The sequence below is a fragment of the Canis lupus genome, chromosome 13, assembly GCF_048164855.1.
Source record: "Canis lupus baileyi chromosome 13, mCanLup2.hap1, whole genome shotgun sequence".
Taxonomy (NCBI): Eukaryota; Metazoa; Chordata; class Mammalia; order Carnivora; family Canidae; genus Canis; species Canis lupus.
The window spans coordinates 8,155,274-8,174,679 of record NC_132850.1 but is presented as its reverse complement, the minus strand read 5'-3'; the positions used below and the strand labels follow the sequence as shown (position 1 = coordinate 8,174,679).

General features: G+C 43.2%; 1 protein-coding gene across 2 annotated transcripts; it reads right to left on the bottom strand.

Annotated features, from left to right (window-relative positions):
• Positions 1-291: 291 nt before the first annotated feature.
• SFPQ (splicing factor proline and glutamine rich) lies at positions 292-16,598 on the bottom strand. Of its 2 annotated transcripts, XM_072771992.1 has the most exons (13): positions 15,690-16,598; positions 14,973-15,161; positions 13,730-14,031; positions 13,538-13,633; positions 12,457-12,653; positions 12,272-12,356; positions 11,805-11,922; positions 11,425-11,473; positions 11,224-11,345; positions 5,584-8,766; positions 2,364-2,407; positions 1,236-1,322; positions 292-380 (listed from the first exon to the last, which is right to left on the bottom strand). In XM_072771992.1, the coding sequence occupies exons 1-10, from the start codon at positions 16,494-16,496 to the stop codon at positions 8,629-8,631; spliced, it is 2,103 nt and encodes a 700-aa protein (XP_072628093.1). In that variant the 5' UTR covers positions 16,497-16,598; the 3' UTR covers positions 292-380; positions 1,236-1,322; positions 2,364-2,407; positions 5,584-8,628. The 2 variants fall into 2 exon arrangements, with proteins under 2 accessions (XP_072628093.1, XP_072628094.1); XM_072771993.1 differs by lacking the exon at positions 5,584-8,766.
• Positions 16,599-19,406: the final 2,808 nt, after the last annotated feature.

The window sequence follows — 19,406 nt, the reverse complement described above, 5'->3', positions numbered from 1 at the left end:
TTAACTGTTACTTGTCACATGCTAATTTTAGGAATAAAACTGATCTATAAAAAAATCAAGGCAAGTGTAAAATATTGATGGCTTAAGTCAGTTTAGTTAGGACATGGAGGGAGGGCCATAAAGTTGGATCAAATAATTTATGTTGAAGTAGCTCTGTCAAAAGGCCCAAGAAGATTCCTGAATTATCAGGTTCTACACCCATGTCACCTAGAAAAAAAGGTGATGACATAAGGAAAATTCAAGAAAACAAAAGTCTTACTTAAAAACAAAAACCAAAACAAAAGCACAAACTGATTTAAAAATGTCTTTATTAACAATTGGGTTGCTCATTCCTCTTTGTCCTCTTCCTCACTGGTTTTCTGGACACAGTTCACCTGATCCTGCCAATTAAAAGAAACAATTACTCCAAAAGATGTTAAGAATCAGAATTGTCATTTACCATTTAGCATCAAGTAAGCTTCCTAACGCCAAAGTAATACTAATCAAGGAATGTGGTAATAGCAGTATTTAATGGACTGAGGTGATTACTTTGCCACCAGCTACTTGATTCAAGTTTACTTCCATTCACCAGAACTTTAGCAGCAACCACTTAGAGATTCAATTGTCGCCTTCCCTAGGTTTAAGATCTAGTCATTACTTCTTATCACTATTTCTACCTTACTCTTTAATGATTGTAATAGCCCTTTAAACCTGAGTGATAAGCTATTTATGTCACTTTTATCAGATGAGACAGTAAGCCACCGTTCACCTACAATCTGTCTGAACTACTGGCACAGCCGCGGCCTCTTGTTTACGTACGGTCTAGGACTGCTTTCCCAGCTCCGACAGCAGTTGAGTTGCCCTTTAAAACTGCCAACCCTTCTAGTACATCACCAACTCTAGGTGACCTCATCACGTAACAAGTTGGTTAAAAACAGGCAACGTCTAATTTTCCAAACTCTCTTCTGCACAGTTCTAAGGACGAAGGGGAGGTGAATGGATGTACATACACTTACTGAAAACTAAACTCCTGGTCATTCCTAGGCTTGAGCCAACCAAAACAAAGGCCCACAAACCTCAAGGCTGTTAAAATGACTCTAAGTACTCAAATACTATATAAACAACTTATTTTCTACATAGGAAATTTTAAGGTAGAGTAAGTTAAAAAGAAATATTCACATGCGAGTAGTCATGGTGGTAGCACCCAAGAGTTCTGAAATGAAGGCAGCTTAAAGCAGAACAATCACTCAGCTTACCTAGACACTTCCTCAGCCTAACAAGTCGTGGCTTTCCTTCTTGGCTCACGATGTGTGATGTCGTCTTGAGACTAATAGCTTATCCACCTATCATTAAAAATATAATTTTAGAATTTTATTAAAGTAACACATATAGCATATTACATTTTTACTGACTTTTCGTCTTATTCTTACATCAACGAGAGGCATATTCGCGGGCCCAGGTTTTTTTATTCTGCTCTTCTTATTGCTTAGAAAGACCTGGTACACACTACAGTTACATTCTCAATTTTCCTCACACTTTCGGAATTTTGGACTGGACTGTTCTCTAATATTTACTGGATAAGTACAAGAGAGGGTGATCTCTTAAGGGAGATTTTGAATGTGTCAAAAGTGGAATTTAGAGTTCTAAAAAAAAATAACATCTCTCCACTAATTCGAGCCTTCTTTGACTTTTCTCTACATAACCCCTGTATCTTCTTTTTCAATTGAAACATAAGGGCACCTCAGTGGCTCAGTTGGTTAAGTGCCTGCCGCCTTTGGCTCAGGTCACAATCCTGGAGTTCCAGGATCAAGCTCTGCATTGGGCTCCCTGCTCAGCGGGGAGTCTCCTTCCTCTGCACCTCACCCTGACCATGCTAATAAAGATCTTAAAAAAAAAATAATAGAACTATAATTAACATACAATGTTTATTAGTTTCAGGTGCACAACAGAGCTTCCTTCAAGCATGTACCTTTGGTCAATTCTATTGCTCAAAACTTTACAAACAAAAGAGTAGCCCTGGAGCACATGGGTAGCTCAGTGGTTGAGCCTCTGCCTTTGGCTCTGGTCCTGATCCCAGGGTCCTGGGATCAAGCCCCACATCAGGCTCCCCCACAGGGAGTCTGCTTCTCCCTCTGCCTGTGTCTCTGCCTCTCATGAATGTATAAATAAAATTAAAAAAAAAAAAAAAAAAAGTAGTCTCCACTTTTTCTCTAACTCACATACCCACGTTGTTTTCAAACAAAACACATGAGTATTAGAAGTAAACATCTTAAAAAATCAAACATGTTTCACCCCATATGCTAAATCACATTTTTTAGCTGTTATAAGCAAATCACATTCAATTAAAAAGTCTTCTATAGGTTAGGACTTCTAAGGAAACTTACTTGGAGTAAGTACTCCAGTATCAGCCAACATCAATCATTCTTACCTAAAGAATAATAAGAGAAACTTAATATAAAAGACAAGGGTATAAAGGCTTGAAAATGCTAGTTAACTTCAAAATTTAAAGAGTAAAATTCCAGAGACAAAGATTGGGGGGGCAAGTTACAGCATTTAAAAAAAAAAAAACAGGAAGAAACTTGATGGGGGGAAAAAATCTAAAATTACTCTTATGTAAAGTAATAAAGTAGACAGCTGAATTCAAATAAAAACTGTATCTTATTTAAAATACAAAAGCCTGTATCTGCTATTTTCACCAGTCTGAGCACAATCAAGTTTGACTGCAACCCAAAATATACTATCCCTTATGAGAAGGTATGTGACAACGTTCACCTTACCAAAGGAGTTTTAACATCAGCTCTCTTTTTAGATAAAAGCACATACCCTGCCCCCATTCAAGTAGGTCTTCCATTGTCAGGTGGATTGACCACCGTCAGCAGGAGTCCTCCAAGAGTGCCCTCCCCATTCCACAGTACACAACAATGCAGTTGTTACCCTGCAGTCCTAGGTATTTGCCTCGTTCTTTCCCTCCAAGTCCTCACTGAGTTTTAAGTTAGGGCAGGGAAGCTATGCCTTCTTCGGGACAGCAAGGAACCTGAGTTTTTCTGAGGGAGAAGACATTCACCTTCACTATATATGCCTGGCAGGGCCACGGTGCACAAAAACCAGAAAGATCAGCCTTAATTCAAGTTCCAGGTTTTTCTTCCTCCCTGATTATCAGTTACTGCCAAGGGATTTAAAAAAAAAAAAAAAAAAGTTCCCTGTTGCACATGTACCATCCATAAGGGATACTATATCGTTTTGCATTCTCCCCCATTCTCCAGATTGTCCTATTCTGCATCCTGCCCCCTTCTCACCCTCCAAATAAAATCTTTTCAGCACTGGTGTTCAAAAGCAACATTTTTATGGTTGATGGTTTACCAACTGTGAGATTTCCACAGTTGAGTCTTAAAAATTGCCAATCATTATCTAGCAGCAATGACAGATGATTAGGAGCAGTCAAATCCTCAGAATTCTTTCCCTAATAGGCAGCCATTTGAGAACTGCACTAGCTGACAGAACACTGAAGCATTATCAGCTAAAGCCAAAACCAAATAAAGGGCCCAGAACAAACATCCTGGCTCTCTCAAACCTGTCCAAAATCATTAAGGGAAAGGCAGTAAATGCAGGACTGTGGATCATGTCACTGCAGCTGACAATGATTAACAATAGGAGACATGCAACCCCCATTAAGGTTAAAAGTCCAAAACTAGTCACACGCATCTCTTTTCTTGGGGAAAAATGAGACTCTTAGGCATTCTTTGTAGGTTTTGCAACCTTGTGTGAGGAGTACCCATTCCATTTCTTTCATCTTTCAGAAAGCACCGGTATCTGTTCCAAGGGCCTAACAGTACGAAAACGCATTCTGGCATCACACTTCTGAACCTCGGAGAATTCTCATTAAAAATAATTAATTTTGGTTTGTAACAAGAAAAGACTATGAAATACAATGCAAGCACCTCGGTATAGTGTTACTGAAACCCATTTATTCCCAGCTTTTTGAGTGAATGTTTTTAAGAGCCTCTACACTAAAATTCACAAATTATAGCTACATACAAATCGAAACTAGTAAGAATGACTTAAGTCACAAGTTTCTCATTTGAAAGTGCAAAAACCTAGTCACCTTGAAGTAAGCAGAAATGAAGCAAAATTAACCCCCCTCCCCAATGATTTTCCTCAAGTCCATAGATTATATAAGGAGTACATTCTCTGCAAAATTGTTATTGACTATTAAGAAATAAACCTGAGCTTTTATTTCTAAGCACTTGAATCACTAATCACGGTAGCAAGTGTTGGCCACCGATTTAATGATTATGCCACAGGAAAACCCGATCAGGGTTGTATGTCAATTTAGTGACACTCTTGTCACTAATACTGAGCATTATGTTTGCACTGCATTGTATTATTAATATACAGCTAAACTAGTCACCGTTTGCTTTTTCACCTAACAGGAGAGTCAAGGTATTTGCTTGAATAGACTACATATTAAAGTACCAATTTGTCCCCACCTTGTGAATTGCTTGCCAAGGAGCAAGGCATTTTTCTTGATACAATGAAAGAAAATTCTCATAGTCAGGAAGAGTTTTCACCGGCATTTATGCAAAGTAAACCAAACTTTCCAGTTACAGAGCAGAAAGCATTATACGTGAAAGCTGTTTCTTCTCATGCATGCTAGCTAAAAACCAGCTCGGAGACCAAAGTTAAGTGGAATTGAGGTCTGGAACAACAGTCGATGCAAAGCTTACAAAAAGCTTATTAAGCCCTAAGCAACAAAAGAAGGTGCTTTTGAAGACTCTTTTTTGTTTCTTTTGGTGAACACTTTGGATTATAACATCACATCCCTAAAGCTAAGGGAACCAAATTCGAAAAGCTACTCTGAACATTTGCAGTTATCCTACAGAATACGACGAAAAGTCTTAGGATTGGGAAATGATTCCCAACATGTCTTCAACTGCAGGCAAGTCAACATGCCACACCACTTTCCCCAGGTTTAGAGCATAGACATATTTAGACAAGTCACATAACTTGAACTATTCACATTAGATTCCCACCTAAGCCCACGTTAGTAACAAAGGTATTCCCGTGAAGCCCATTAAAAAAAAAAAATTTAGTTCACATTACAAAAAAAAAACTGTACTTTTACTCTTAATTCACTCAACCTGCAGAATAATTACCAAGATTGAATGCTGAAATCAATAGTGCTGACCTGTGGGCAGGAGGTCAGTTTGCTACAACAGAGACTCAGTATCACAGGCTATATACAGTCCATGTCAAGGTGCTAACAGCGCTCTACTTCCCCAGTATGGTTTGCTTCCCTCTCCCCCACACCACTGATGTGCTCCAGGTTCTCTTCAGTTACAATGCAACTAAAGGAAACCACGCAACTCAGACATACCAAAGAATCAAGTTTGCACTTTTTATCTGAGAACTGCAACAGCACTGAAGTCTGCCTGACAAATTACAGCTCTAAACCCAAACCCACGCAGTTTGGATAGAAACTAGCTTTACCATACAAGTGTTAGGTGCTGCACTGTAATTTCATCGTCAGAAGTGTGATGTCAGAATGCCCACGGAATAAAAGTACATAGCAAGTCACCAAGTTAGATTATATTGCTTGTTACCTACCTGTATGCAGTCGGCAATGAGAATCTTGGAGCAAGCAGGAATACTACATCCGGGTCCTAATGTCCATTGCCATTTGCGGTACTACGTTCCTCACAGTTACGCACTGCAGAAATGCTGGCTAAATGCAGTTATGTAGCAGGCCACTACTTTAATAGTGCATAATTGCAGTCCAAGAACACCAGAAAACATTCCGCCACAACATAGTGGCTTGCCCAAGAAAAGCCAAGTATCTAAATTTTTGTCTGCCATGATATGCCACTTATAAAAAAATTGCACAGGCGTAACGTTACAATTTCCCAGATTATCTGTTTATATTAGTGTTATAATACATCTATATATAGAGTGGTGGGGTTTACAGTACTTCTTAGGAGTTTAATTAGTGTTCTAAGCCAAGAGGATTATGGTTTCACTGAATGTGAGCCACTGGGTTCATCTTATAAGGTACCTATTAAATACACTGGGGTCTCTTAGAGAATGCAATTTTTAAAGATTAGGAGTAATAAGCTTAAAACGGATCAGTGTTCCTCTTAAAACATAATTATGAGAGAAAGTAGAGAAGAGGAAATGGGGGCAGGTGGTTTCTTTAAATGAGAAAAATGGCTAAAATACTCCAAAAGTACTACATTCCCTTTCCCACCCCATGTTCTTATCAGTTTTTAGGAAATTCCTTTTTAAGATGATTTAAATTCACATTAGTCTAAAAACTATCATATGCATTGCAAGACTTATTGAAAAGTCTATTTGAGTAGCTTACAACCCTTGGTACACTGCTGCTTCAGGGATGAAAGGCAAAACTTAGTGGAAACTAAGCAACATTATTTGCTAAACAAGGTTTAGCAATTCTACAGCCCACAGTAAGGCTATCAAAACCACAACTTTCAGGAGATTATCCATTAGCATCCTTCACCACTCTTCAAAGGTATAGTACTAACAAAATCTTATTTTAGGGGTCTGTGCCAGCATCCCTTATAAAGAAAGGCATGTAATCTGAAAAATAAACTGAAACATTAATTTTATAGGCAGATTTTCCCACTTCCCCACCAGCCCCCCCCACACACACATTCAAGTTCACCCTCTATGGGTGTCCCATGAACACCCCTTATTTTATCATTAGTGGAGTCCCTACCATACAATTCAATCAAATTGTAATGGATTCCTTTCCAATCCAGACCCTTGTTTCCATACAGAAAACCTCATACATATCACCAATTAATGACTTAGGACAAAACTTCCTCATTGATAGAATTATGGTAGAACTACTACCCATTTCCAAGTGTCTTTCTTGGTGAAGAAATAATGAGCATTTTCTAAGGAGATTCTCTTCCTTAATTAGCACACAATGTACCTGTCAGTCACACAACCAGAATTGAGTGACATGCCTTTATACTCCACTAGTGTTTTACTTTTAGTATTATCCAGTTTCCTATGCACAAAGTGTTCAATTGTTTCAACGATAGGTCTCCCTTTGTACTCAGGCACAATACTGACCTTCAGCATTTTAACCAAGATTTGATTTAGAATTTTACTTTTGCCAATTAGCACCAACAACAGAGGTGAAAAGGAGGAAGACACATTCCATAGGAAGAGTTCTGTAATGTACAAATTTGAATGGACACATCTAAGAACAAAGCCAAACCGTTCAGTTACTTTACCTACTTTTAGGAAGTCGTTCCTCTGCTAACATATATGCACTGGGACAACAGGTTCCCGGTCGTACTAACAGTCAACAGTAACAATCTACTGTAGTAGTAAGTCAGAATGTCTTATCCTAATGGAAGGAGATTCAATGAAGTTGACAACTGACAACACCATCGAAACACTCCAAAACTTTATGGTGGGAGAAAGGGCTATTTGTACTGTGTAACATGAGCAACTCTCTCCAGATTTAGTGCTACATCGAAAGTAAACTATGGAAAAACAGGTTAACAAATATTTTACAGTAAGAATCGTTATCTGCAACCCTATTTGTCATTTACAGTCACCACTAGTTCTTAGACAAGAGAATAAGATTTTTAGTCCTACAGATTTTGCCCACCAGCAGTAGCACAAGGAGATGTAAAAGTTACAGAATACAAATGTATATATAGCTACACCTACTTTATGGTTACTACGCTTCTTACTTTCAAGTTGCTTTTTTCAGACTAAATCCCCATCTTCATAAATCGCTTGAAGTAATACATGAAAAGGCTTCATGTTTAACAATCTTTAATTCAAATGTGAAAGTTCAGTACAAGCCATTTGTAGGGCTTGGGACTTGTTCTTTTAAAAACAAGAATGGAGGAATGCAACAGAATGATCTTTCCACTTTTCTTCAGAAACTTTCAAGGAAAGGATAGATCATAGGGCCATAAAGATCCATTTAGTCATACCCACTTTCTCCCCTATCCATAGTCTTTCACCCATTCCATAATCTTAATACACATTCCTGAAGGAAGATTTACAGTTCAGCTTGCTTACATAACCATTTAAAAATACTTAGCACCAGCTTGCTTCCTATAATGCCAAACAAATCAAATCATGAAACTACTTCAATATGCATTTCTTCTTTTTAAAACAAGGGGGTACTTATTTTTAGAAAGCAATACTTAGCCTACAGATACATTTCCCAGAAATGGCATGTGCCATTCAAAGGCCTAGACACGCTCATGCTTTCAAAGTGGAATACCTAGCCTAATGTGCATAGAAGCATGAATGGCAAAGTTGAAGATCCATATTATAACTATTTTTTCTATTTATTTGAAGCACAGTAAAAAAAAATTGGTACACTTTGGAAATTCAGTGGCACAAGGTACACTGCCATAACTTGAGGGACATTATACAGTTAAAAAAAAAAAAAAGGAAATAAAAAGGAAAAAAATTCCCCTGTTTGAAACACTGCATTACATAATTTTACCTGCCCAAACAGACCATTTACAAATATTAGGTCAATAAACTGCTAACATCCATAAAAAGGTAGCTTTCTTACTAAAATGCAAGAATTTAAAAGATTGGTATCTAAACAAGAAAAGACAAAAACAAACTGGAATGAAAACCTAGATATCACATCTAAAATCGGGGCTTTTTGTTTGGGCCTTCATACTCTTCTCTCCCTCTACCATATCCTGCTGGAGTTCCAGGCCCCATTCCTCTAGGACCCTGTCCACCCACAGGTCCCGCACCTCCCTGCCCAAAGCGCTCAGTACGCTATTGGAACAGTAATTAACAGTTCATTATATGTAGTTGATGTCCATGTGTGTTAAGTAAATATTTTAGAAGGTTCCGTAGTCAACGTTCGTCGATACAATCACCAATGAGTCGATCCACAGGTACCGGGAACATAGAAAGGAAAAAAGGGTAATTTGAAAATTAGTTTACGATAATACATGCCTTGTGGTATGTTCCCACTTGAGCCATTCTCATACACCTGTTTCAAAGAATAGGTCTTCCCTGTAGTGCTAAAAAATTTAAGAAATTAGTGCAGATGTGAAAACCCATTCCAAAATGAGTTTTAAGAAATTTCACATCAGATTAACCCACTGGAAAAGCTTGCAAACTTCTCACTTTCAAGGTCTCAACAGGAAATTTAATTTCCAAGTAAGCCTAACAAGCCCAACCAGACAGATTCAATGCACTCAATGAAGTGACAAAGACCTACTCACCAGTTAGTGGCATGAGCTGCTTAAGAAACCTTGTGCTTTTCAAGATCTTAAGACACATCTGCTAAGTTGCAGAAATCTTAAAAAGTTCAGTTTTAATAAAATGCTACCAGACTACAAAAAGAAAAAGCATAAAAGACTAATAGATTTAGTCACTTAACCGGCACAGTAACTTCATTTAAAGTGTTGCCATATTCTCACAAATATACCACCTTCAGAAACATCACTATATAACCAGAGACAATTATGTTCACAGTAGTAGTCTGTATTGTTGCAAACTGACTGAATACACAGCCCACCCCCACACTGTCCCAGCTTTTCCTTCGGGTCTTTGAAAGCCCACTGGCACTTAGCTATGATGCCACGTTTTGGCTATCTCCCCAAGAGCCTAAACACCAATCTTAAATGACTGCAATAAAGCAGGATTTTATTATTCCATCTAGTTTTAAGTACTTCTAATCTGAGAAACCTATGTTCCTCAAACAGAAAAAACCTTATACATATGCAAACCACAGAAGCCTCAACTATCTTTCAAATCTCATTCAAAATAAATCAGTTACTAAGAGCAACACTCCAAAAATTGGGGGGGGAGGGGAGGGAGCATCAGAGTTTAACTGTTCCTATACATAGTTCCAACATGTTTCCTACTAAATACTATACATGGCTACTTAAAAATCTGAAACTCAATCCCTTAAACTATTTCTCAAAATTCTAAAAATTTCAAGGTTTTAGCGCATTGTGCTACGTTATCTCAAAAGCGGTGAGAAAATTTTGGGGTTTCACAATTACGTTATTGCAACATTTTAGAACCCTACCCATTACACGGGACATAGAAAGAACCTTAATTGTGGGAACATCACGTCAAATTAGATTTTACAAATTTGATACAGACCTACAATCTACCTTTTAGGAAGCATATAAACCAAATGTTGCCCACATTTATTTTCTAAATTTAAAAGAAAGCTAGTAACACTATGTTTAACCCAAACAGCTACTTACAATTCCAATTCTCAAAAAACCTTAAATAGATTTTAAGCAGATGAGGCCCCATACTATTTCTTTATATTCCTATGTTAAAGATGAATCTAACGAGCTAGGTGCTGCAGCTTCCCTCCTTTGCCAAAAGCCTGCAGGTGAACCAATCAAGATTCAGTTCACTTGTGAAAATGCACTCTTCTCTAAGCCCACCTCTAAATCCAATATTCAATTTTCCTACGGATTTGTTAAGGCCCTAACACAGCCACTCCAACCAATTCACTTGGTGGTTCTAAAGCATCCTGACAGGCTATCTGTACAGTTATAATATGAAAGCATCAAGAAGGTTCAGATCAAATGCACACAATTAGTATGCTTAAAATTGTCATTGGTTTTTACTATCCTGTAGCAAAATAGAGATGTCAGTTTATTTTAGAAGGTGCACCTATTGACAGGCCCAACAAGTGGGAAACGACGAGTCAAAACAGTAAACAACTCCCTTTTCATGGGTAGAAACCACACCAAATATAGGTCAAAGTCCTACACATCACTAGAACATGCCTAAAGCTATAAACTACAAGTCTGATTCATACTTATGGCAAATACCAACTTAATGAATGACAGTTTGCCATGTGATTACTCTCACTTGGATGTAGAATAATCAGGTACGTCATCTAACATTTAGAATTTGGATTTGCCATGTGTTAGAGTGCAAAAGTACACAAGCAATATAATGGAAAGCCCCTATGTCTACTTATTGCCAAAGAGAATTCCAACATACTACTGACAGCATTGACTTCTTGTTGGCAACCGTTTCAGTTTAGGTTACCACACACTGAGATCTTCTTTGTTGCCAAAATACTCCTCGAGATTATGATTTACATGATAAGGGAACTAAAAAAGAGGTCCAGTTACCTACTTAAAAAACAAAAACAAAAAAAAAAAAACAAAAAACAAAAAACAAAACACACACACGTAAGTTGTGAAAAATGAGAATTTCCTTTGTACTACGTCACACAGGATACATTACCATGTCGCTTCCCATCATGGAACCACTCATGGTTGCTGGTGGGACTCCAGGATTAGCTTCATAACCTATGCCACCACCACCACCTAGAGGTGGAAATTTCTGGCCTCCTGAACCATAGGGATCTATGAAACAAAAATGCTGGTTATAAAGCAACCAGAATACTGCTCTCAAATGTATCGCTAATTCGATTTTCATGCTTACCTCCCATGTTCATTGCTCCTCCACCACCCATTCTCATGTCTCTTTCTCTCTACAAGAAAATAAAATCCTTTCATACACCTGTACTCTATCCATACCAATAATTCTTGAAAAGACAAAAAAAATTTCCAAGACTCTTTTAAAAAAAGTTATGACTATATTTAGAAGATTTATCATACAAGCCATAAAGCTTCTTCCTAAACCAATGAAATCTTTAGGCCCAGCCAAAAAGATAAAACTCAAGGCATATTAAGCATGATAATACATTTATAAAAAGAACAGCAGAAATGTGAAGTGCCATAATAAATTGAGAAAAATGTGATTTTAGGTACCTCCAAGTTTTGTAGACAACTCCAATTACATTTCAATAGGATTTTACTTACTGGATCCATGTAGCCCATCCGGCTATAACTTTCCTCTCTTTGGCGTCGCATTTGTTCTTCCATCTCACGCTGCCGAATCATCATCTCTTCTTCCCTTCTACGCCGTTCTTCTTCTTGCCTGGAAATATTCATCAAGCATGTAAACTGAAGCGTCATCCACAGCTTTTAAAAAGTCAATTTGAAGAAAGCTAGAAATTTGCCTCAGAGCTTTAACAAAGTCTAGATTAGAGCAAACACACATGAAGGCCTGGAGAATGGAGAGTAGCCTTAGAAACTGCTGGCAAAGAAAACAGGCATCAACAACAACGGAAACCCTACATCTACTCCAACTTAGTGTTAAGCCAATACTGACATAATAGCATTTAACCTCTCCCTAACCCCATCAGACTCACTTGCAAAATTTCAGTTATCTTTTCCTCTAAACGTTAACACAGAAAAAAAGACTTAATAGCCTAACAAAATTTTACCTCAGTTGCATTTCTTTACGTTTCTGCATTTCTTGATTGTGAAGTTCTTCCATGCGTCTTAATTCTTCCTGGCGTCTCATCAGATCTGAACATTAAAAAATTGTTTTGAATTCACATTAATGGAGTTCTAAAGTTCAAAAGGCAACTGATCCTATCAGTGACATTTACACAAAAAAATCTTTTACCTTGACGCAAAAGATTTGCCTGATGCTCATGATAGGCATCTTCCATTTCACTTTCCAATTTGTCTTTCGCATCTTTCATGTTTTTTTCAACTTGTTCCCTTTGCTGTTTTTCCATTTCATCCAGGGACTTCCATCGCTGAGAATATTCATACTCAAATGTGCCATGCTGGGCAAAACGAGGAGGTGTTTCTCTCTCCCTAACAATATTTAAACATTAACCAATTTGTGGTTGCCCACAAGAAATACTACCTGATTTGCCCCCAAAATGCGGACTTCCCTCCCTAGTCTATCACTTGTAAGAAATGCCAAAAGGCAAAAAAAAAAAAAAAAAAAAGGCCAAAAGGCAAAGACCACCTTGGTTCATGTAACATAGCATTACATCCAAATTGAAGTGTTCCACCTGGGTGGCTCAGTCAGTGGAGCATCTGAGCCATGAGACTGAGCCCTGCAGAGCACCCTTGATATTCTTTCCCTCTACCCTCCACCCCCACCCCAAAGCACACTTGGCTCATGGTCTCAAATAAGTCTACAAATATAAAAATTTTAAAATTGTTTACTTAGCAAATTCTTTTTTTTTTTTTTTCTTAGCAAATTCTTAATCAAGAACGTTATTTTCCATCCTTAAAAAGGGAAACACCTATTCATCACGCAGTCGTTTAAAAGACAAAACAAAACTGCATATAAAATATATCTATCTTAGCCAACAAACACTAAGCATTTGAACATCTACTTCCTGAGCCTTAAAAGTTCTACCAAGCACATATATTCCAAAGAATTTTGTATTCTCTATACAAAACTGAAAAATTACTAGAGTTCCGTTTGCAATGAAAAAAAAAAAAAAAAAACAAAAAAAAAAAAAACAAAAAAAAACCCCTTAGAATAAACCAATTTGGGACGCCTGGGTGGCTCAGTGGTTGAGTGTCTGCCTTTGGCCCAGGGCGTGATCTTGGGGTCCTGGGATTGAGTCCCGCATTGGGCTCCTGGCATGGAGCTTGCTTCTCCCTCTGCCTGTGTCTCTGCCTCTCTCTTTGCCTCTCGTGAATAGAGAAAATCTTTTAAAAAAATAATAAACCAATCTTACTTTTGATACATTGGATTCTTCTGTGCAAGTTTTTCAGGAAGGCCATCTTCATCATCTAATTGTTCAAGTGGTTCCACAATGACTGGACGAGGCGTTCTAACAACAAAAATGGTTCCCGTCTTAAATGGTTTCAGTTTTTATCTCAATTTCTCCATCCAAGTTAATAAAAAGTAGAAGAACATAAGAACTTACGTTGTCAGTAAGAAAACACCTTCGCTGCATCTTTCAAATGCTTTTCTTGCCGCTGGTTTAGAAGCAAATTCAACAATGCCTTTCCCTGTAGATCTCCCACGATCATCCACAATTACAACAGCCCTCTCAATAGGACCAAATTGGCTAAAGGCTTCTTCCAACAGTTCATTGGAAACATAAGGTGAAAGGTTTCGCACGGACAAGGCAGCAGCATGTGTGGCAAAGCGAACCCGAAGCTGCCTACCCCTCATGGGTGTATCATCCAGTTCAGCTTTGGCAATTTCAGCCAATGCCCTAGATTCCTGAAAATACCAGACTCAAGTTAATGACCTCAAGGCTGGCTAAGGCCCATTCAACTGTCAAAAACCTAACTCCCACTCCTTCCTCCAGCTCAGTTCAAGCATCTTCAGGGAGCCCTCCCCCCGAACTGCCGAACACCGCCCCCCCACCCGTGGGTAGTTAGAGCTCTCACTAACCTCTTCATTTAGATATCAACATTCACCACGCAGTAGATGCATCTTTTCCAGAAAAATGATAAAAAATTTAAAAACCAACTTATTATTGTTGGTTTGAACATTAGAGTTTGTAATAGCTAATAAACAAGGAAAACCTTCCAAATCCACATCAAAGAAAATCCCCCCAAACCAGGGCAGCCCAGGTGGCTCAGGGGTTTGGCGCTGCCTTGCGCCCAGGGCGCGATCCTGGAGACCCGGGATCGAGTCCCACGTCGGGCTCCCTGCATGGAGCCTGCTTCTCCCTCTGCCTGTGTCTCTGCCCCCACCCTCTCTCTCATGAATAAATAAGTAAACAAAGTTAAAAAAAAAAAAAAAACAACTTTAAAAATAGAATTACTGGGATCCCTGGGTGGCGCAGCGGTTTGGCGCCTGCCTTTGGCCCAGGGCGCGATCCTGGAGACCTGGGATCGAGTCCCCCATCGGGCTCCCGGTGCTTGGAGCCTGCTTCTCCCTCTGCCTGTGTCTCTGCCTCTCTCTTTCTCTCCGTGTGACTATCATGAATAAATAAATTTAAAAAGAAAAAAAATTAAAAAAAAAAAGTAAAAAAAATAGAATTACTGGGAAGCCCGGGTGGCCCAGCGGTTTAGCACCGCCTTCCGCCCAGGGCGTGATCCTGGAGACGCGGATGGAGTCCCACCCACGTCAGGCTCCCCGCATGGAGCCCTCTGCCTCTGCCTCTCATGAATGAACGAAAGCTTAAAAAACAAAACAAAAACAAAACAACTCACAAGTTTAATAAACCCAAATCCTTTGCCTTTGTTGATAAAAACTTCTCCTGGTTCTCCGTATTTAGCAAAGAGTCTTTTGAATTCATCCTCCGTGATGTCAGCAGGTAGATTCCCGACAAACAACCGGCAGCGCTGCGTATAGGTTTTCTCTCCGGGCCTCCTCAGGAGCGACAAGTTGGCTTTGAACCCCTAACGGAACAGGAAGGAGCCGTTCAGACACCGGTGACCTCCGCGGGTAGGAAAAACCCCGGCGACAAGGCTCACTCCTCTCGGACCCGTGACCCCATCCGGGGTCAAGCTCGCCATTTCCCTGCACCGGCGGGGCGCCCAGGCCAACAGCACCGACGGCTGGCCGCTCCAGGCTCCACTCCACACGAGCCACCCGCTCAGCCGCCGACGGCGAGGCCCTCACCAACCGCAACCGCTGCGGCGCTTAGGTCACAGCGCTCGTCGGTCAAGCGCCAGATGAGAAAGTCGAGTCCTCGACGCCGCGCCGACCCCCACCTGACCGGCGCCTGCGCCCTGCAGGCCGCAACGCCCCCGGCCTCGCAGCCCTCCTCTGGCTCCCGGGCCCCGCCCCCCGCCGCCGCGCACGCGCACGCGCCTCTTCCGGTCCCCGACAAAATGGAGGCCGGGAAGAGAAGGAGGCGGGGGTCGCCGCCATCTTAGGGACACCGCCGCGAAGCCCGGGGCGGGCAGGGGTGTGGGGACACTCACCTCCGAGTCGGAGATCTTCTCCTCGCTGCGGCCGACGGGCCCGCCGGGCGGGGGCCCCTGGTGGTGCTGCTGGTGGTAGGGCGGGTGGTGCTGCCGCCCTCCGCGCGGCTCCCCGCCGCCCCGATGCGGCGGCTTGGGGTGGCCGCCGGGGGTACTCAGGCCCGGGCCGCCGCCGGGCTTCGGCCCGCCCGGCATTTTGCCGCCTTTCGGGCCTCCGGGGCCTGGGCCCTGTTTAGGCCCCGGGCCCGGGCCCCCTGCGGGCGGAGGCGGCGGGCCCCCGGCCTGGGGCGGGGTGGTGGGGACCCCGCTGCTCGGCGGCGCGGGCGGGGGCGCCCCAGGCGGCGCCGAGGTGACGGCGGGCGGCGGAGTCGGGGTGGGCCCCGGGCCCGCAGGGGCCCCCGAGGTCGGAGGAGTCGCGGGCGGTGCCGAGCCGGAGGCCGGCGGCGCGCTGCCCACTCCCGGCGCCGGGCCGGGCCCCTGAGGACCCACAGGCTTGGACGAGTCCTGCGGCGGCGGCGGCTGCTGATGCGGCGGCTGATGCGGCGGCGGCTGAAGCGGCGGCGGTTGCTGCGGCGGCGGCTGCTGCGGCGGCGGCTGCTGCTGTTGCTGGTGCGGAGGTGGTGGCGGGATCGGGGGCTTGGGGCCGCCCTGGCCCGGGCCGGGCCCCATGGGTCCCCGGTTCTGATTGAGGCCCATGCCGGGCGGCGGGGAGCGGAAGTCGTGGAGGCCACCGCGGCCGCCGCCGCCTCCGCGCCGGTGGAAGCCGCCGCCGCCGCCGCCGCGGCTCCGGAACCGGTCCCGAGACATGTCTGTGATCAAGGGGCGGTCGAGGCAGAAGCGGAGAAGACGCTCGGGGAACGTGGAGGCCACCTTGCTTCGCACAAGATGGCGGATGACACAGGCGGCGCGCCGCCTTTGTCCTCCGCTTATATAGGCCGGCCGGCGCGGCCCCGCCTACCCTTCGATCGGCAGCTCCCTGGGCCAATGGCACGCGCGGTCGGCGATGACGCCTGGTGACGGAGCGCCGCTGCTGCCGATTGGCTTCCGGCGGAGCGGAGGGCAGCGCGGAGGGGCTGGAGTTTCCAGGTGGCCAATGAACAGGAGAGGAGTTGGCCGAAGGCCGCTGCGATTTGCTGCCAGAAATTTGAAAGGGGTCCGCAGACCAACGTAGCGTGCTCAGCAGGGCCCGACCGCTCCCGCGGAGGGAGGCCGCCCACCCTGCCCTCCCGGCGGACCCCCAGCGCCGCCGGCCGCTCAGCGTGCAACCCGCCCCGCGCGGCGCCCTCGGAATGGGGCGTGGGGTCCTCGGGCTCCGCGCGCACGCGAGATGGCGCCTGGGCAGAGGCCCCGCGGGGGGCGGCCTGCGCTCGGAAGGACCCGTGCTGCCGCGCCTGCAGCTCTCTAACGCAAGTTGCCCGAGGACTGTAACATTTTCCCTGATTCCACCAATGCTCGACACCTTCTGACCTCGGAAGATACTTTAAGGTTACAATGTTGCAATAGGTCTTCCGGGGCCGCCCGGGGCGGCGGTTGAGCACCTGCCTGCGGCCCAGGGCGTGACCCCGGGTCACGGATCCAGTCCCGCGTACGGCTCCCTGTGTGGGGCCTGCTTCTCCCTCCGCCTGTGTCTCTGCCTCTGTCTCTCCCTATGTCTCTATGAATAAATAAATAAAATCTTTTAAAACATAAAATAAGGGGATCCCTGGGTGGCTCAGCGGTTGAGCACCTGCCTGCGGCCCAGGGCGTGACCCCGGGGTCACGGGATCGAGGCCCACGTCGGGCTCCCTGCGTGGAGCCTGCATCTCCCTCTGCCTGTGTCTATGCCTCTCTCTCTGTATCTCTGATGAATAAATACATAAAATCCTAAATATATATATTTCTTTGGAATCCAACAATGAGAAGTATCTGGATGCCATACTTCAAACTCTTAACTCTGAAGTACCTTGGCCAAATCCTGTAATACTCGTCTTGGTTACCGTCCTGATGGATCCGTCCTCCTTGCATCCTAGCTCGGGGCGCACAGTCCTCCTTCCCATCTCGACTTCTCTTTTTTTTTTTTTTTTTTTTCCATCTCGACTTCTCATCGTTCAACACCTGTTTGAACGACTACCCAATACGCCGCCAGTTCTTCACCCCCACAGCCTTCCCTTCCCTCCTGTCCCTAGTGGGCGGCCAACCCGCATCACAGTCCTCTTGTCCTTGTCACTGCCGGGAGCTACAGCGTCCCTAGAATTTCCTTTCGAGAATCTCAACTGTCCGATCAATAGTAACTCCGATTCTTTGACTCCCCCCCCCAAAACCTCCAAATTGGTCAACATACTACTCTTTCACCACCTCCCCCATTCTTATATTCATATCCTCTGTCACCAGGTTTAGATGTTATGATTGCTTACACATACGATTCTTGTTTCTCTCTTTCTCCATCATACTCACTTGGTAAAACCCCAGTTCCAGTTGGACCCTACTATTCACCTGCTTAAGGGGAGAGCAGAGGCTTTCACTTTAAAGTCTTTAAATAAATAAATAAATAAATAAATAAATAAATAAATAAATAAAAAAAAAATAAATAAAGTCTTGACCACAAGTCTCAAAGGGCATCAGATTTTCTTTTCTTTCTGACTTTTTTTTTTTGGCAATCTTAGTGAATCTCACTAAAGTCACTTTCCCACTTCCTCACTTCCAGAAATAGTGTATTTCATGCTTTGTCTCTTCTAACTCCTGAACCTTCTCTCACTTCACCATAACTAATTCTTCTATTTCTTTGAGAAAATAAAAATCATCAGAGGGGAACATTTTCATCCAACTGGAAGCCTCCAGCCTCCTTGTATTTGTACCTGTCCTATCTGTCTTCCTTCCTGATACCATGAAAATGTGTCTTTGTTCTTGTCAAAGGGCAGACCCCTCCCCTAGTGCTGTGGATCCTACCCCCCCAACCCCCCCACCCACCTTCTCAAGGATTTTGCCTTGGTGTATCATCAATGACTTCTACTGGAACACTGTCATCTTATTTTTTTTTTTTGAACACTGTCATCTTAAAAATAAACAAAACTTTCCCTCATCCTTTGATCTCATTTCTCCAGTCCTCTTTACAAAACCAAAGCAAGTTGTCTACACTAGAGGTCTCCATTTCCTCACTTCAATTTCCTCTTAAATCCACCCCAATCTGTCTACTCTTCTCCCCTTAAAGGATGCCTTGCCAAGGATGCCAGTGATCCACGTGTTGCAAAATCCCATAACTGCTTCTCTCTTTTTTTTTTAATATTTTATTTATTTATTCATGAGATACACAGAGAGAGAAGAGAGAGGCAGAGACACAGGCAGAGGGAGAAGCAGGCCCCACGCAGGGAGCCTGACATGGGACTGGATCCCAGGTCTCCAGGATCACGCCCTGGGCTGCAGGCGGCGCTAAACCGCTGCGCCACCGGGGCTGCCTCAACTGCTTCTCTATAATCATCTCTTCTTACCTGTTAGCAACCTTCCACATGGATGGTCCTCTTTCACGAAAAACACTTTTCTTTTTTTTTTGAAAAACACTTTTCTCACTGGCCTCTGTGACACCACACTGATGATTTTTCTCCTGTATCAGGGATCCCTCTCCGTTGCTGACTCCTCCTTCATAGGCCTTCTAAATGCTGAGATATTTCAGAGCTCATTTCTAGAAACTCTTTAATTTCTGTTCTCTCCTAATATAGATAATCTATTCAACACCAAATATTA

Excerpts from the sequence above, each read along its gene's own strand:
- SFPQ (XM_072771992.1), bottom strand. The coding sequence starts at position 16,496 with ATGTCTCGGGACCGGTTCCGGAGCCGCGGCGGCGGCGGCGGCGGCTTC. Across the intron at positions 11,346-11,424 it reads AGGAGCAATGAACATGGGAG|ATCCCTATGGTTCAGGAGGC; the intron begins GTAAGCATGAAA and ends TTTGTTTCATAG. Across the intron at positions 8,767-11,223 it reads CCATGATGGGAAGCGACATG|CGTACTGAGCGCTTTGGGCA; the intron begins GTAATGTATCCT and ends CTGTTCCAATAG.